Here is an 18,728-nt window from a genome sequence, read left to right as displayed (position 1 = left end):
AGTGAAATGTAGATCTAAAAGATAGTTTGGCAAGTTTAGGTAAGTGTAAATAGCAATGGATCGAACTGAAAAGGCAATTTTGTTTAAAAAATAATTTGAGCATCAGTTCAATATGCAGGAGTCTTTTTTTGCAATGAAAGTGAAGTTATACTTTAAATGTCTTCATCGTAAATATATATTTTATATACAGCAAGTACTAAAAATATGCTCTGTCCACAGTATTGTTTAACTAATTATGATATATTTCCCTAAACACTGCATGTCACCGGCTTTGTGTGTATGTTTTCTTACAAATATGCCTCAGGACCTCAAAGCCAGTAAATGCTACGTGAAGCAGAAGCAATTGTATTTTGCATCAATTTCAATTTAAGTCATTCATTGATGTGGGTTGTTAAAATCAAATAATTAATTGTTCTTTACATTTCAACAATCATTTTCAAAGGCAAAATATCAAGATAATTTCCCCTTAAATGAGCCCTATTGTGACTGTAAATAAAAGCGTAGAAGAAAACGAAATACTTAAATAACCACAGTTTCCTTGTTTTCCATTATGACATCTTGTTTGCATAAAGAACATATTTTGCATTATTGCTCTACTTATAAGAATAGATTAAGGAACTTATAAACAGACTGGCACATTACAAACTTAAGGTTCTTTGGTGAAGAATGAAAAAAAAACAGTATTTTGTTGAAAAATAACTTCAGAACTTGGTTTTATCTGTTGATCCTTTGGACTCTCTCGCATAGAAGGGAGAGATACTGTGTAAGCTTCACCATGGCAACAATGGCGATTCCTCCAATCATCATACACGTCGGCCAAAATAATGAATGAAATAATACATTTGAACTGTAGAGTTTGGTCAAAATGACATTCTTTTGATTTCCCTCAGGGTCATAAAAACACGAGAATCGCTGATGTCTACGAAAGTTCTCCATAATGGTATTAACAAGCGACATTGAGTCTTCATAATTTTTTCCACAACGTGGTATGTATGAACACTAGAAAGAGATGAAAAAACAAATTAAAGGCTTGATCCCTAAATAAATCATACATATGCATGCTCAAAGTGGAACAGGGGAACACAAATGTCTGTGGGATCTAAATGTTTTATTCCCTGCTGTAAAAACAAAAATGTTCTACAGAACACTCTGTAAAGTGCAAGAATAAATAAATGATCATTTCGTTTAAGATATCATGTGGCTTCTTGTTTGGGGCTGTGCCATGGAGAAACAGATTTTAGATGTTTTCCATAGAATCAGCTACAGACTTCCTACTGTGCCATGATCATGCTCTTATAAATAATAAATTAGCTTCAGAAATTACAGTGAAATGAAGTGCACTTCAAAGATGCACTGTAGCTAATTTCACACTATTGAAATGAAACATTTTAACCCTTGCTAGATAAGAAAAAAAGAAAAAAGAGATGAACCTGTGTAAACTCATTAAAATTTGTAATGATGCGTGCTTTGAAAAAGTTTTCTTTTTACTGAATGACTTCTATACTAGACATTTGTGTGAATGTAATAAATGTTAATAACACCCCTATAACTTTAGTTCCCAAAACACGGTGCTTAGGGGTATTATTTGATTAGTCTCCCTCTTTTATCCCTCACATTTACTCCCTAACCAGCTCCTGTCATCTCCAACTCAAAAACATATCTCGCATCCAAGCTTTTCTCACTCAGGATACAACTAAAATGTTAATAAATGCTCTTATAATATCTTGTCTGGACTACTTTAACATACTACTTTGTGGACTACCAACTAACAGACTGGCACCGCTCCAATCTGTACTGAACTAAGCTGTTTGTCTCCTTAATTTTCCTTCTCGCTCTTCCCCTGCTGCTCCTCTCTGCCAAGCTCTTCATTGGCTACCAATTAAGCAGAGGATCCAGGTCAAACTCTTAGAAAGCTCTCCACAATCTCTCTCTTTTGTACATCTGCTCACTAGTTTCCAGATAGCAACCCAACCTCAATCTCAGATCTGCACATAAACTTCTTTTGACTTCTTCTAGAATCACCTCCTCGCATTCACGTAAACAACATTTTGCACATGCTTCACCCCACCTCTGAAATCCCCTGCCACAACACATCCGTCACTCTCCAACCTTTGATATCTTTAAATGTGCCTTCCTTCAAAACTCACTTTTTCCATCAAGCATATGCACTACCTTAGACCAGTTCACCTTTGACCTCTGGCCAAGTTGTACTCCTACTAGATAACATAAAACATACTACCTCTAGGTATGAATATTGTATACTACCCCACCTCTTACTCCCCCTAATTCCTTTAGATTGTAAGCTCACAAGGGCAGGGCTCTTTCACCATTTTTTGTCTTTGAATTTGTTATACATTTTATTCATATTACTTTTGTCACCGTAATTACCAATTCTCTATTTTACACCAATTCTGTATTTTGTACCAACTCTGAATTTTGTATATTGTTATATATATTTGTATACCACTGTCTCTATTATTTTGTACCCCATGTTTGTTCTTTACTTTGCTTAATGCCACAGAATATGTTGGTGCTTTATAAATCAATAATACATTTTTTTTTTCATTTTTCAGTTTTTTATGTTGTAGCTCCTTATAAAGTGCCGACTGCATCGTTGAATGAACTGATTGACTACCAAATTTTACATTTTCTGCACCTGTTTTACCTAAGTATATCTCTCTCTTATTTGTCACCCAAGGATAGGTATGGCATTACATCAATATCTTATGAAATAGTGTTACCACAGTGACCTCTCTTGATACCTGAAAAAATGGGCGTGGTCAAGCATAACGTGAGCGTGGTCAAGCATAACGTGGGCGTGGTCGAGCATAACATGGGCATGGTCATGGGTGGGGCAAAATATACATGACCTTAGCAGTGATGTAAAAGGTCTGCCGAGGAAGTTTGAGCTCTGCCGTAGTGTATCCCCCAAAAATAGATGTAATCTGACAGCATTTCACCAAAAAGACACATAATCTGGTAGAAGTTCCTCCAAAATACAGATAATATGGAAGTGGTTCCCCCAAAATAGACAATGTGGCAGCAGCAGTTCCCCCAACATACACATCATTTGGAAGCAGTTCCCCAAAATACGCGAAACCTGGCAGCGGATCACCCAAAATACACGTAACACCCAAAAGACATATAATCTGGCAGTAGTGGTCCCCCAAACATACACAATCTGGCAGCAGTTCCCCAAAATACACGTAATCTGGCAGCAGCCGTTCCCCTAACATACACATAATCTGGCAGCTGTTCCCCAAAATACATAACAGCGGTTCCACAAAAATGCAGATAATCTGTCAGCAGTTCCCCCAAAATAGGTACCCCCAGCCTAGGTAGCCAGGTCTATAGGTGTCCCCAGTATAAGTAGCCATGAGTATAGTAGTCCCCAGTATATGTAGCCAGAGGTATAGTTGCCTAGTATATGTAGCCAGGGGTATATGTGCCCAGTATATGTAGCCAGGGGTATATGTGCCCAGTATATATAGCCAGGGGTATATGTGCCCAGTATATGTAGCTAGAGGTATATGTGCCCAGTATATGTAGGCAGGTGTATATGTGCCCAATATATGTAGCTAGAGGTATATGTGCCCAGTATATATAGCCAGGGGTATATGTGCCCAGTATATATAGCCAGGGGTATATGTGCCCAGTATATATAGCCAGGGGTATATGTGCCCAGTATATATAGCCAGTGGGATATGTGCCCAGTATATATAGCCAGTTGGATATGTGCCCAGTATATATAGCCAGTTGGATATGTGCCCAGTATATATAGACAGAGGTATATGTGCCCAGTATATGTAGCCAGTGGGATATGGCCCCAGTATATGTAGGCAGGGGTATATGTGCCCAGTATATATAGCCAGGGGTATATGTGCCCAGTATATATAGCCAGGGGTATATGTGCCCAGTATATATATAGGCAGGGGTATATGTGCCCAGTATATATAGCCAGTGGGCTATGTGCCCAGTATATATAGCCAGTGGGATATGTGCCCAGTATATATAGGCAGAGGTATATGTGCTCAGTATATGTAGCCAGTGGGATATGTCCCCAGTATATGTAGCCAGTGGGATATGTCCCCAGAATATGTAGGCAGGGGTATATGTGCCCAGTATATATAGCCAGGGGTATATGTGCCCAGTATATATAGCCAGGGGTGTATGTGCCCAGTATATATAGGCAGGGGTATATGTGCCCAGTATATATAGCCAGTGGGATATGTGCCCAGTATATATAGCCAGTGGGATATGTGCCCAGTATATATAGCCAGTGGGATATGTGCCCTGTATATACAGCCAGTGGGATATGTCCCCAGTATATGTAGGCAGAGGTATATGTGCCCAATATATGTAGCCAGTGGGATATGTCCCCAGTATATGTAGGCAGGGGTATATGTGCCCAGGTAGCCAGGTGTGCCCCCAGCAGGAGGGGAGCAGCGCAGAGAAGGAGAGCTTCTTTTTTTGCAGTACTAAACTTAAATAAACAAAGCACAAATCAGCGGTCGAGTCCTGCGTGGACGCAGGTGGATGGCGTCCACCTGCTTTTTTCAGAGAGTAGACACCGTCCACCCTGGCTTGTGTGGAGGGGAGCAGCGCAGAGAAGGAGAGCTATGGGGACAGCGGGGAAGGGCGGACGTCTCCCCCCCTTCCCTCACCTTCGTGCTCCCAATCCTGCCTCTCCCCTCCGGTGTTTTCAAATGTAGGGCTGGCGGCTAAAATGAGTGGAGACTTACCGCGTTCTTCCAGCCGCAAGGGACGCTTCGCTCTGTGTGCGGCTAGAAGACCAGACTAGCCGAACACAGAGCAGAGCATCCCTTGCGGCTAGAAAAACGCGGTAAGTCTCTCCCCATTTTAGCCGCCGGCCCGACATTTGAAAACACCGGAGGGGAGAGGCAGGAAGGGGAGCACGAAGGTGAGGGAAGGGGGGGAGGAGACGTCCGCCCTCCCCCGCTGTCCCCATAGCTCTCCTTCTCTGCGCTGCTCCCCTCCACACAAGCCAGGGTGGACGGCGTCTACTCTCTGAAAAAAGCAGGTGGACGCCATCCACCTGCGTCCACGCAGGACTCGACCGCTGATTTGTGCTTTGTTTATTTAAGTTTAGTACTGCAAAAAAATGTTTTAAGTATTTTAATATAAAAATAATAAACCACATATTAAAAAAATCACTGTCATCATCTTAGCTCCATCTGCTGGCTACACTGTGAAGCCTTGTTTTCTGCAATGAACAAAACAAGATTGCCCTATGGAGTACAACAGAGCCTAGCTGTAACACTTTACATTTTTGTTTCTGGAAAAGACAATTTGTAATTATTTTTGGTAGGATTTTAAATTTTCATTGATTGATCAAGGTTGACAATCTTTGGCTTATGCTATTACTGTTTCCTCAGTGAGGCTCATCTTCTGCTCTCCATAAAACAGAGTAGGTTGCATGTTACAAAGCAACGCGTCTACATCATTATTATACCAAATCCTAAACTGTCACCCAAAATGATCGGTAATGATTCCTTTTTGGCAGTAATTATTCAAGGTATATATGAAACTTTATTCACTGAGTCTTTACTATTGTAACATTAGAAACTAATTTAATGAAGTAGAGAAACATCACTCTCTGCATCTTACAAAACATTTCCAGTCAAACTTGCATGTAATAGAAAAAATGTTATTTGTAATTTTGCATATGCTCATAATAATCCTAAAATAATATATAATGGGAAAACTAATTATGGTTGCAGAAATCATAGCTGAATTGCTAAAATACATTTCTGAAAAACAGTCTTTTTTTAATAACTTCTTTAGTTCTCCTCCCTCAGGACGAGTATCTACATCCCCAAGAACTTCACTTTAGCTCCCAGGGACGTAGATATTTGTGTCTCTGTGTGCACAAATTAGTGAATAGGAACATGTGTTCTCAAAGCCAATCAAAGTGTCTAATGAATGAACAATCACATGTTCCAGTCAGGAACAGTGATCCTTCAATGTAAACAAAAGAAACCTTCACTTACTGCTATTCAGAATGCTGTGATTTAGCATTATAAGTAGTCAGGAATAGTATGGGACATCTAGTGGTAAAAATATACACAAAAAAAAATATTACAAAATAAATTAACTATATCAACAATATGCCCATTAACCCTTCAGCCCACTATGACAACCGCAAATAACACACCTGTAAGAAATAGCCAAAGTGAAGACCTTTAAAAGACAATACATCAATTGTTGCCTTGGGGACTTTTATGCAAAGATCGTGTATTACTGCTATTTTTGCAAATAAGGTTTTGTAATTAATGTTAAAATTCAATGAGAAAACCAAAAACACAAAACAAAAAACATACACCTTTATTTCCACATAAAATATCGTCGCCATATATTGTACGAGAGACACAATTCAAACATTGTAATAAACAAAACAAATGGGCAAATAAAATATGTGGGTTTTATCTACAGCAGCACATTTCATTTTAAAACTATAATGGCTAAAAACTGAGAAATAATAACTAAAAAAAAAAAAATCCTTAGTCCCTTTAAATGCATATAAAATAAAAATTCTTAGCAAAAGAACACCACCCAAAGAAAGCCTAATTTGTGGGCAAAAAAATAAATAAAAACATTATATATATATATATATATATATATATATATATATATATATACTGTATATATGTATGTATATATATATATATATATATATATATATATATATATAGCCCATTTAGGTGTTACACATAGTGATAAAGTTATTGCCCAATTAATGAAAGCAGTGCTGAAATATGAAATTTGCTCTATACAATTAAGAAGTATGTTTCTTCAAGAGTAAAATGAGCCATAAATTACTTTTCTCTTATGTTGCTGTCACTTACAGTAGGTAGTAGAAATCTGACAGAACCGACAGGTTTTGGACTAGCCCATCTCCGTATGGGGGTTCACAGGGATTTCTTTATTTTTAAAATGCACTTAATGAATGGCAGTTGCTCTGTCCAACTGCCAAAAATGTGTACGGTGAGCGGGTAGGCTGGCCAGCATCTTTGTATAAATATTTTTCAGGTAGTGTCTTTATAAAGAATAAAGGCCATGCTAAAAATCCCCTATGATGGACTAGCCGGTAATGTCAGATTTCTACTACTTACTGATAATGACAGCACAACATAGGAGAGAAGTAATTTATGACTCATTTTACTCTGGAAGAAACGTACTTCTTATTTGTGTGTGTTTAAAAATGTAATATTTTCGTGACAGTTCCTCTTTAATAAGAGGTTTACGTTACAAGATTGATCATGTTCTTTATATTTTTGTTTGCCTCTCTATGATCTGTAGATTGTAAGCTTACAAGGGCAGGGTCCTCCTTGTGCTTCTTATCTCTGCAATATTTTTTTTCAAATGAACATGCACTAGTATTGCTGGATATTTTCATATCATGCATCATACATATGTATTTTATACTTGTGTTTGTATGTTTTGACTGTACTGTGTATGACCTATGTGCGGTATGGATTAATGGTACCCACTATCATTGATTTCATTCTCTGTACAGATTGATTGACAGACTACTTGTGAGAGAACGTGGAAAAGCAGCCGCGTGTGCTGCTGAGAAGGCGGCTGATTCCGCGTCCAATGCGGCGGTTTGCACGCGGAAGCGTGCGTCTGGTAACAGGGCAGAACGCGGAAAAGCCGCCGCATGTAACAACAGTAAGGCGGCTGGTTCCGCGTCCAGCGCGGCGGTTTGCACGCGGCAGCATGTGTCTGGTGTGGCTGAGCCTGTTAGTGCACACAGGCTTAGGAATACACGTACGCGCGCTGAGAGGCAGAACTCTTATACTGGGCAAGGAGAGGTCAGCTGATCACGCCGATCAGCTGACTCCAGAGCAGCTTACTATTGGTTGATCAATTAGGGGTGGTGCCGGAGAGCACTACTCCATATATAGTTACTGCTAGCCAGTCTCAAGTTGTCTGCCGTTGCGAACACTACCTGGAAGCACTCAGACCTTAGTCAGATCCTACAGTAATACAATACAATACAATAACATTTGTAAAGCGCTTTTCTCCCATAGGACTCAAAGCGCATAGCTGTGTCTCAGATTAATACAGGGTTGCAGGCTGGGTTGTGTTACAGAGGAGATAGTCAGATGTTCATGAATGCCAAACTGAAGAGGTAGGTTTTCAGTTTAGACTTAAATGCTTCCAGGGATGGAGCTGTCCTGATTGGGTGTGGCAGGGAGTTCCAAAGTGTAGGGGCAGCATGACAAAAGGCTCTGTCTCCAAAGGTTTTGAGGTGGACTCTGGGGGTGACCAAGGTGTTACGTCCTTTTGATCTAAGATTGTGGGGGGTGTGATGTAGTTGCAACAAGTCCTTCAGGTATCCAGGGCCCAGATTGTGCAAGGATTTGAATGTCAGTGTGTTTGAACCAGGTGGACATGGGAATTCACACAGAGCCAGATTACTTGTACTGTTATTCTGTTTATGCTTAGACTAGTTCTAGGGTGTAGAGACCACGGACCTCACACCCAGACTAGGGAACTTGTGTTATCTATCTGTTATACTTCAGACTAGTTCCAGGGTGTAGAGACCACGGACCTCACACTCAGACTAGGGAACTTGCGTTATCAATCTGTTATACTTCAGACTAGTTCCAGGGTGTAGAGACCACGGACCTCACACCAGACTAGGGAACTTGTGTTATCTATCTGTTATTCATCAGACTAGTTCCAGGGTGTAGAGACCAAGGACCTCACACCCAGACTAGGCATTGTTGATATCTGTTATGACTTACTGCTTTCCTGACTATCCCTTTGATCTCTGATTCGGTACCTCGCATATCTGATATTCCGTTGCCAGACCCTGCTTGCCTAGGATACCGAATCAGCCTTCTGTCTTTGTACTTAATCTGTCCGTGTGTTGCCGACCAGGCGTGCCCGACCTCGAGAGCTATCTCTCCTCTTAAGAGATAGTCTCCAGATCAGATAGTGACATCCACCTTCAGATGTCACTCACTCTCTGGTCCTTCCTATCTCCAGCCTGACTCCACCCCTTGGAGAGTCTCAGGCTGTTGGAAGGTTCCTGTGCCCTCAAGAGCAGTATTCCTTTACTGCCTATCAGAGGCGTAGCTAGGGTTTTCAGCGCCCGGGGACAAAGACTATTAATGCGCCCCCTAAGGTGAAGGGTCGTGACCAAATGTGGGCGTGGTTATGGGTGCTCCACATTTGGTCACGCCCCTTCAAATGTACATGGAGGTTAGCAGGCTCACGCTCACCCACCCTCCCTTAGTATGTACCTTCCAGCATGTTCCAAGACAAATTCAGCAATCATGAGCCCCCCCATCAAGGCCCCCAACATGACCAACTCAGCAATCATGAGGCCTCCAACAAGACAAATTTAGCAATCCTGAGGCCCCCAACAAGACAAATTCAGCAATCATGAGGCCCCTAACAAGACAAATTCAGCAATCATGAGGCCCCTAACAAGACAAATTCAGTGATCTTGAGGCCCCCAACAAATTATGAGGCCCCCAACAAGACAAATTCAGTAACCATGAGGCCCCCAACAAGACAAATTCAGCAGTCATGAGGCACATAAATAGACAGCATTTCACATAAATAGGCAGAATGCCCCCTTAATATGGTAGACACCTCTCACCTGGCAGCAGTTACCCAAAATACACTCAATCTGACAGCAGTGCTTCCCCAAAAATAGGTAGCCCCAGGTCTATAGGTGTCCCCAGAATAGGTGGCCAGCAGTATAGATGTCCCCAGAACAGGTAGCCAGGGGTATATGTGCCCAGTATATGTAGCCAGGGGTATATGTGCCCAGTATATATAGTCAGGGGTATATGTGCCCAGTATATGTAGCCAGGGGTATATGTGCCCAGTATATGTAGTCAGGGTTATATGTGCCCAGTATATGTAGCCAGGGGTATAATATGTGCCCAGTATATATAGTCAGGGGTATATGTGCCCAGTATATGTAGCCAGGGGTATATATGCCCAGTATATGTAGCCAGGGGTATATGTGCCCAGTATATGTAGCCAGGGGTATATATGCCCAATATATGTAGCCAGGGGTATATCTACCCAGTATATGTAGTTAGGGGTATATGTGCCCAGTATATGTAGGCAGGGGTATGTGTGCCCAGAGTAGGTAGCCAGGGGTATATGTGCCCAGAGTAGGTAGCCAGGGGTATATGCCCAGTATATGTAGTTAGGGGTATATGTGCCCAATATATGTAGGCAGGGGTATATGTGCCCAGAGTAGGTAGCCAGGGGTATATGTGCCCAGAGTAGGTAGCCAGGGGTATATGTGCCCAGAGTAGGTAGCCAGGGGTATATGCACAGTATATGTAGTTAGGGGTATATGTGCCCAATATATGTAGGCAGGGGTATATGTGCCCAGAGTAGGTAGCCAGGGGTATATGTGCCCAGAGTAGGTAGCCAGGGGTATATGTGCCCAGAGTAGGTAGCCAGGTCAGGTGTCCCCCTCCCCAGCAGGAGGGGAGCAGTGCAGAGAGGAGGAAGAGCTGCTCTCCCTTCCTCGCTGTCCCCTCCAATGTCCGGGTGGCTGGCAGCGGCGGGCGGAACTTACCTCCGTCTCTCGCAGCGGCGGATGGATCTGCCGCTACTCCGGTCTGGTTCAGACCAGAGCAGCGGCTGCGCACCCGAACTTCCGGCCGGCGCTGGAGCGAGACGGAGGTGAGTTCCGCCCGCCGCTGCCAGCCACCCGGACATTGGAGGGGACAGCGAGGGAGGGAGAGCACCTAAGGTGAGGGAAGGAGGGGGGAGATGGCCCCCCTTCCCCACCGACCGCACAGCTCTCCCTCTTCTCTGCGCTGCTCCCCTCACCCGCCGCAATAAAAAAAAAATTAAAAGAAAAACCCCGATGCTCAGCTGGGCGCCCTTGGGGACCAGGCGCCCCGGGGCACTTGTCCTACCCCGACCCCCCCTAGCTCCGCGCCTGCTGCCTATCACCTGCTCAGCAGGGGCATTACTCAAAGTACTACTGTTACACCAAACACCCACATACGTATAGGTGTCCAGAGGTTAGCAATATATCTGTATTATCAGTGATTCTGCAGATCATCAATAATCAGGTATATATCTGTATTCTTGGTGATACTACAGATCACCAATAATCAGATTCTCTCTGCGTGCTGACACCAATCGTTACACTACTATTAATAACAATAACCACATAAAAATCTTTTTTTTATTTATTAAATATTGTATACTATATCATTTTTAAATATAAAAGGGAATTTACATCTTTACTGACCAAAGAAGCACCCCCCCCCCCCCCCACACACACACACACACACAATACATATAAACCAGCATTTAAAAAAAAAGTATTTGTTCATGAAATAAAATTCCATTTTCTTTCAAACCGATTTTTGAGACTTGGATTACTAATACTGTGTGGCTTACGATATCTGCTTTCCAAATTTTGCCAAGTGTCAGAAAGCTGCTGCCAGCCTCATTTCAAATTCCCTCTGCTCCTTTCTTGTTTGCCTCTTCACACGTCTTTGAACTTCTGAGCTACAGCTTCCTCTGAGCACAACAGCTCATATGTCTTTGTTTTAAGTTGTTCAATTGTAAAATCATTTATCTCAAATACAACACATTTCACAATAGCTCAGTCCACTATCTTCTTCAGCAGTAATCACCTCACATTCCCAATTCACCTGGAGATTCCTTCAGTGCCCTGACTGATCTTCAGTCCTCCGCTTTTATTACTCTCTGCATATTTTCCATGTAACAATCAGGTGAACTGCATTCCATAAACTGTGTTCCTCACGTTTTATTGATCCAGAGCAATAGGTTGTTGCTCTGTATATCTCTGAGCCACTACAATCTAGTATTAAAGTAAACCTTTAGTAGAAAACAGGGTTACAGAAGCAGGAATAGCTTGGGGGGGATTGAAAAGAAAATCGTGAGTGAGGTCTCATTACTAAATATATGTAAATGAAAGGAAATGAATGTACTTATACAGATAAATCTGTAGTGTAACATGTTTACTTGCAGCATTCTGGGAGTTAAAAGTCAAATGTAAAGCCCTGTACACCCGCTAGATTAAAGTTGGCTGAGGCGGCCGATAATGACTGCCTTAGCCAAAAATCCAGCATGTGTACAGCAACCCCCCACCCACAACCACCACCCACCCAGCAATCTGCCAGATTGATCACATTGACCAGGTCCCAATCACAATCAGGCGAGATAAATCCAGCTTGACAAGTGGGCTATCTTGCAGTGGCTGGATAGTGTACTGGTTGAGGACTCTGCCTCTGACACAGGAGAACAGGGTTAAAATCTTGGCTCATCCTTTTCAGTAAGACAGCACCTATTCAGTAGGAGACCTTCGGCAAGCCTCCCTAACACTGCTACTGCCTGTAGAGCGCGTCCTAGTGGCTGCTGCTCTGGCGCTTTGAGTCCGCCAGCAGAAAAGCGTAATATAAATGTTCTGTGTCTGTACTGCATCTGTCTATCTATCTATCAAATGTATATAAATGTGTCCAAGCAAATTTTCAAAGCTTTCAGCTCCACCCACCTATAATATTCATTACCAGATGCCTCACACTTATCACTAGATTCTTAATTCAAATCCCTAAACTTTGATAGGGATACTTTACAGTTTCTCTAGGCCATTAGTTTAATATGAAAGGTGAACCTATGTTAAAAGTGAACCCAAGGTGAGAGTTATATGGAGGCTGCCATATTTATTTCCTTTAAAGCAATACCAGTTCCCAGGCTGTCCTGTTGATCCTCTGTCTCTAATACTTTAGCCATAGACCGCGAGCAAGCATAGGCAGATCAGATGTTTCTGACAATATTGTCAGATCTGACAAGATTAGCTAAATGCTTGTTTCTGGTGTGATTCAGACACTATTGCAGCCAAATAGATCAGCAGGGCTGCCAGGCAACTGGTATTGTTTAAAAGGAAACAAATATGACACTCAGATATGGCACTCTCACCTCTGGTTCACTTTAAACAAGTTATTAACCTTCCTGGCGGTAACCCCGAACTACGCACAGGAGGTTTTCTCAGGCCCTGCTGTGCCGATTTGCTTAATTTTTTTTTGCTGAACGCAGCTAGCACTTTGCTAGCTGTGTCAGCACACCGTTCGCCGCCGGCCCGCGCTCGATCGCCGCTATCCGCTCCGCCGCGCCGCCCCCCCAGACCCCGTGCGCTGCCTGGCCAATCAGTGCCAGGCAGCGCTGAGGGGTGGAGCGGGACCCTCAAAGACGTCACGACGTCGCTGACGTCGGTGACGTCATCCCGCCCCGTCGCCATGGCGACGGGGGAAGCCCTCCAGGAAATCCCGTTCTTTGAATGGGATTTCCTGATCGGAGATCGCTGAAGGCGATCGAAGCGGGCGGGGGGATGCCGCTGAGCAGCAGCTATCATGTAGCGAGCCTTCGGCTCGCTACATGATTTAAAAAAACAAAAAAAAAAAAAAACTGCTGCGCTGCCTCCTGGCGGAAAACATTAGACCGCCAGGAGGGTTAAGACCCAGAACCTCGAGATGCTAGCATAAACTCGAGATGCTAGCATAATATTGCCCCTGTTTAACTCTCTTGTAAGGCCACATCTGGAATATGGAATTCAGTTCTGGGCACCACATTACAAAAAAGATATTGCAGTTTTAGAGCAGGTGCAGAGAAGAGCAACAAAATTGATACGTGGGATGGAAGGTCTCACTTATCAAGAAAGGTTAGATAAGCTGGGTTTATTTAGTCTAGAGAAAAGACGCCTTAGAGGGGATCTAATTAACATGTATAAATACATCAGAGGGCAATATAATAGCTTGGCGGATGAGCTTTTTGTCCCTAGGCCTTCTCTAAGTACTAGAGGACATGATCTGCGCATGGAGGAAAAACGTTTTAGCCATTTATTTAGGAAAGGGTTCTTTACAGTAAGAGTGATTAAGATGTGGAATGCATTGCCACAGGAAGTCGTTATGGCAAACTCTATACCTGCATTTAAAGGGGGCTTAGATGCTTTCCTTGCATTGAAAGACATCCATGGCTACAATTACTAGGTAATGCCTAATGATGTTGATCCAGGGATTTTATCTGATTGCCATTTGGAGTCGGGAAGGAATTTTTCCCTTTAGGGGCTAATTGGACCATGCCTTGTAAGGGGTTTTTCGCCTTCCTCTGGATCAACAGGGATATGTGAGGGAGCAGGCTGGTGTTGTACTTTATACTGGTTGAACTCGATGGACGTATGTCTTTTTTCAACCAAAATAACTATGTAACTATGTAACCACCTGGAAGGTGTAAAGCAGGGCTTCCTAACCCTGTCCTCAAATACCACCAACAGTACTTGTTTTGCAGTAAACTACAACCATTCACAGGTGAGGTAATTTGTTTCTCAGTAGAGCTGATTAACTACCTCTGTAGATTTCTTCAAAACATACACTGTTGGTAGTACTTGAGGAAAGAGTTGGGAAGCCCTGGTATAAAGGTCTAAAAGAGACCAAGAATCCCTCTATCAAAAAGCAAAGCTAAATGTAATTTTGCATTTTTAAAACCTAAGTTATTTGCGATAACTTAGTCTTAAAGGGTTCCTAAAGTGTAAAAAAAAAAAGAAATACTTAAACTTTCCTGGGGCTTTTTGGAGTCCCCTGGAGTCATCCTATGCCTGCGCTGTCTTTATAAGTCCCTCTGGCCAGCAGCCGGGACCCTGCAAAGCTGGTTGGTTTGCGCCAGTTGGTGGCTACTGCGCATGCATGGCCCAAAGCCACACCCTGACTATCATACTACATGAAGGTGGTAAAATAGGCCAAAATAAATTGAAGGTGTGTACCAAGCTTAAAGCGGATAGGTGATGGTTAGGGTTTGGCATCATGGGGGGAGGGGGTAGTTAGGGTTAGACATTGTTGGGGGTCAGTTAGGGTTTGGCATCAGTGGAGGGATCAGTTAGGATTAGGCATTGGTGTGAAGGGGGTTGGTTAGGGTTAGGCATAAGGAGAAGGGGGGCTTTGTGTGAGGATAGGGTCAGGTATAGCGATAGTAAAATATCTGTAAAATTTTCCAATCAGAATTAACACTGTATGATGGAAGAATATCAGTAATTTTACCAATATTCTACTTGTGGCTATTTCCAGCACCCAAATTTATGCGGTACCCATTTTGCTTGTCCTGTTATTGGTCACCTATGAGCATTTCTGCCCAGAAAACAGCAGGCTTAATGGTCAGCTGTTTAAAGCAATTTCACAAGAAACGTCTGTATACTCCCGATAACAGCAGAAGTTCTAAACCTTTTTATCAACATGTTACCAAGCATGTTCCTTGTCACATGCAATGTTCACAGCTTGCAGTGTTCATATTAAAATAGCACATTACCTGCATGGCTGTTTCCGGGCTGTTTATAATTCATCATTTTGGAACAGATGGGGGAGGTTTGCTTCTAAAGATATTCTAGCTAGGTAATGAATATGTTTTAACTGTACTGATAGTTAGTTTATTTAAACCCAGTTGTGAGTCAAAAAGTTATTGTTTGTAGATAAAATGGTGATTTTTGATTCACAGAACCACCATTACAGATGAAAGTTCTGATTTCAGCAGCTCCATTTTTATTTGATGTTTCACTCCTGAAACTTCTATACCTGTCAGCAGAGAGTTGTGTTTTCTCTTCCTGAGCAAACTGCTCTAGCTGTGTCAGGATATAGGATGGCTTCTCCACACTGCATGTCTCAGTTCTGTGATGGAGAACAAGCTTACTTACACTACTTTCCACTTCAGTCTTGAGAGTTCATTATTTCTTGCACAGACTTGAAGCACCGTGGCGTACTCAGCAGAGCAGCTCCAAAAGCCTAATGCAACCTCCTCCATGCTCTATAAGCACTTTGGCTTATCAATACGCATTTTAGCAAATTCTAGTCTGGCTTTTTATGTTTTCCTTTTAGCAGTAGAGTCTTGTTTCTTCTTCTTATGAGCACCCATCACTAAAAAAAGTGATTGATGATGTGATAAGACAGTAATGGACCTTGACCTTAGAGCTCCGCTTGTATCTCTTTTTGTCTACTGTTCTCACATTCATTTTTCCCTTTTGCAGCTGCATCCATGTAGGCTGCCTACACTTTCAAAAACTCTTTATTAATATTTGTAACTGCTGCTTGGACATGGTTTTTGTGTATTTTACAGAATATCCGCTAAGCTCATGGTGACCTGTAACCTCTAGGTAGGCTTTCTCAACCAGTGTTCCCTGGAACCTCGGGGTTCCTTGAGTACTCTGCAGGGGTTCCTTGACATTTTCCCCCATCGTGGAGGAATTATGATAGAGCACACTATAATAGGTGTTACTGTAAAAAGAAGCACTAAATCAGGGGTCAGAATAATAATGAGTGCATTATTAAAGAGCACTAGAATAAGCAGACAGTATAATAAGGGGCACTGTAATAGGGGGTAGTAAAATAAAAAGCTACTTTTAAAGTCCATGCCTCCTCCAAAATAAATGCAGGGGTTTCTTGAGATCCAAAAATTATTTGCAGGGTTCCTCCAGGCTAAAAAGGTTGAGAAAGGCAGCTCTAGGAGATGGTAACGGACCAAAAGGAACCAAAAAACTTTTGCTTTAACATGCTTGTTTATAGTTTTATTTCATATCTCCTTAGACAACTTTTTACTTTTCTTTCTCTGGTGCATATTAAAGGGACACTGTAATGAGAAGGATATAGAGGCTAACATGTTTATTTTACTTTAAAGAATACCAATCGCCTGGTAGTCTTGCTGATCCTTTGACTGGAGTAGTGCCGCATACCTGCAACAAGCATGTGTCTAATATGGCCTGACTTTAATCACAGCACCTGATGTTCATACTCATTCTGAGTCTGTGGCTGAAAGCATTAGGGCCCGTTTCCACTATCCGGCGTGTGTCACTTCCTTCCTGTGCGAGGACGCAGCCAAATCTCGGAAGCTGTGCCATGCACGGCTGTGAGATTGGCTGCTTCCCACACGAGAAAATGCTGCAATGTTGGCTGAATCGTTAAGGCAAGCATTATCCCCATGGCAGAGTTTTTCCCACGGGATTTGCTTAGGAACTCTGCCCGATTTCCACAGACACAGGATCTGCAGGGAAATTTGCATAGTTTAAAAGGAAAAAAAAATGCAGCCTTCACATCCGTCTCACTACAGTTTCTCTGTTAGTGTGAGACAGACGACAATACCAACTAGCAGAGTGACTATTTTTTTTCCATTGAAATAGACTTGATGACCACATGCACAGCAGGAAACATGGGATAGTATTTTGTATCTGGGCCATTTGAAATATCTTGATAGGATGAGTAATCCTTATGCTAGGTACACACGATGCGTTTTTTCGGTAGATTTTCGATTTTCAATTTCATTTTTCGGTCGATTTTTCCGCTCAATTCTCTTATCTTTTCTTATCGATTTCCATTCACTTCTATGAGAAATCGACCAGAAAAATGATTAAAAATAATATCAGACATGATGGAAATGATCTATCGAACCATCTATCTAACACAAAATTGTATGGTGTGTACCTACCATTAACCTGTTCTCACACATTTATTGGTGTCTAACAATAAAAATCCCAAAGGGAACCCAAGGTAGGATGTAAATGGAGGCTGACATGTTTATTTCCTTTTAAATTATGCACATTGCCTGGCTGTCCTGCTGATCCTCTGCCTCTAATACTTTAAGCCATAGACCCTGAACAAGCATGCAGCAGATCAGATGTCTGGAAAAAATCTGACAAGATTAGCTGCGTGCTTGTTTCAGGTGTGTGATTTACACCCTACTGACTAGAAAGATCAGCAGGACTGCCAGGCAACTGGTATTGTTTAAAAGGAAATACATATAGTAGCTTCCATAGGTCTCACACCTTGGGTTCATTTTAACCTTTTATCACAAGGTAAGACTGTTCCTATTACTTACTCACTACATATTGTACTACAACTGGTTTCCTTTGTTCAATGGCAAAACCAACTCACAAAGTACATGTGGAACATTTGTTTGTCATTTAATTACTTTTACAGCAGTATAAAGCAATGTTTCAATGAGCTGTAAGGATAGCATCCGATTTTCCCATGTCTGTATATTCATAATATGTAGAGGCAGAGCATTTACGATTTGTGTAGAGAGGGCTGGCGGTAAATAAAAGGTATGAACAGATGAAAAATGCAAATGCCTTTTTTAGACAACTCGGAAAATCCTTACCAAGCCTAACCCAGCTGCAAACAAGAGTAATTACTGGATAATATGAAAAGCCATTTTGCACAAGACAAAGACATTAAACAAATCTGAAAATCATCCACGGATATCCAAGCAGAATAATATGCTGCGTAAAAACAAATATGTATTTTTCTCTTTCAAATGGTCAACTGCATTTTATGTAAAAAGATGAAAATTATACTACAAAGAAAGAAGCAATGAAACCCCCAGTGCTGCAGGAGCGAAATTATCTTTCTTCTACACATAAATACATAGGAAAGCTTGGCGTTGACAAAAAAAATATTTTTTTCCTAATAAATTGTGTAATAAAGCCACCTAACAATACAATTCCATATCTTCCAACTGTCAGCTGAATGCTTTGCATCTGTAAAGCCAGTATGTTCTATATTTAGGTTAACAGAAAAAAACTCACTGGCCAAAATTGGCAATCAGATATTTTATTTGGGCCTAAACAAAGTAACTGAAGAAGAAAATGTGCACAAAACTGTGTGTGTAAGGACCAGTAGATCCACCACCTTATATCAGTCCTTATACCCTAA

At 41.9% G+C, this 18,728-nt stretch overlaps 1 protein-coding gene across 3 annotated transcripts in view; it reads right to left on the bottom strand.

Moving 5' to 3' along the window:
* Nucleotides 1–481: 481 nt before the first annotated feature.
* KCNMB2 (potassium calcium-activated channel subfamily M regulatory beta subunit 2) overlaps nucleotides 482–18,728 on the bottom strand; it is a 632,563-nt gene continuing 614,316 nt past the window's right edge. For all 3 annotated transcript variants that reach the window (XM_068281052.1, XM_068281053.1, XM_068281054.1), the window contains one exon: nucleotides 482–999. In XM_068281052.1, the coding sequence (XP_068137153.1) occupies nucleotides 715–999 (285 nt within the window). In that variant the 3' untranslated portion in view covers nucleotides 482–714. The remainder of the gene's footprint in view (nucleotides 1,000–18,728) is intronic.

This window comes from Hyperolius riggenbachi, chromosome 4, assembly GCF_040937935.1.
Source record: "Hyperolius riggenbachi isolate aHypRig1 chromosome 4, aHypRig1.pri, whole genome shotgun sequence".
Lineage (NCBI taxonomy): Eukaryota > Metazoa > Chordata > Amphibia > Anura > Hyperoliidae > Hyperolius > Hyperolius riggenbachi.
This window is presented reverse-complemented; position numbering and strand designations above follow the sequence as displayed.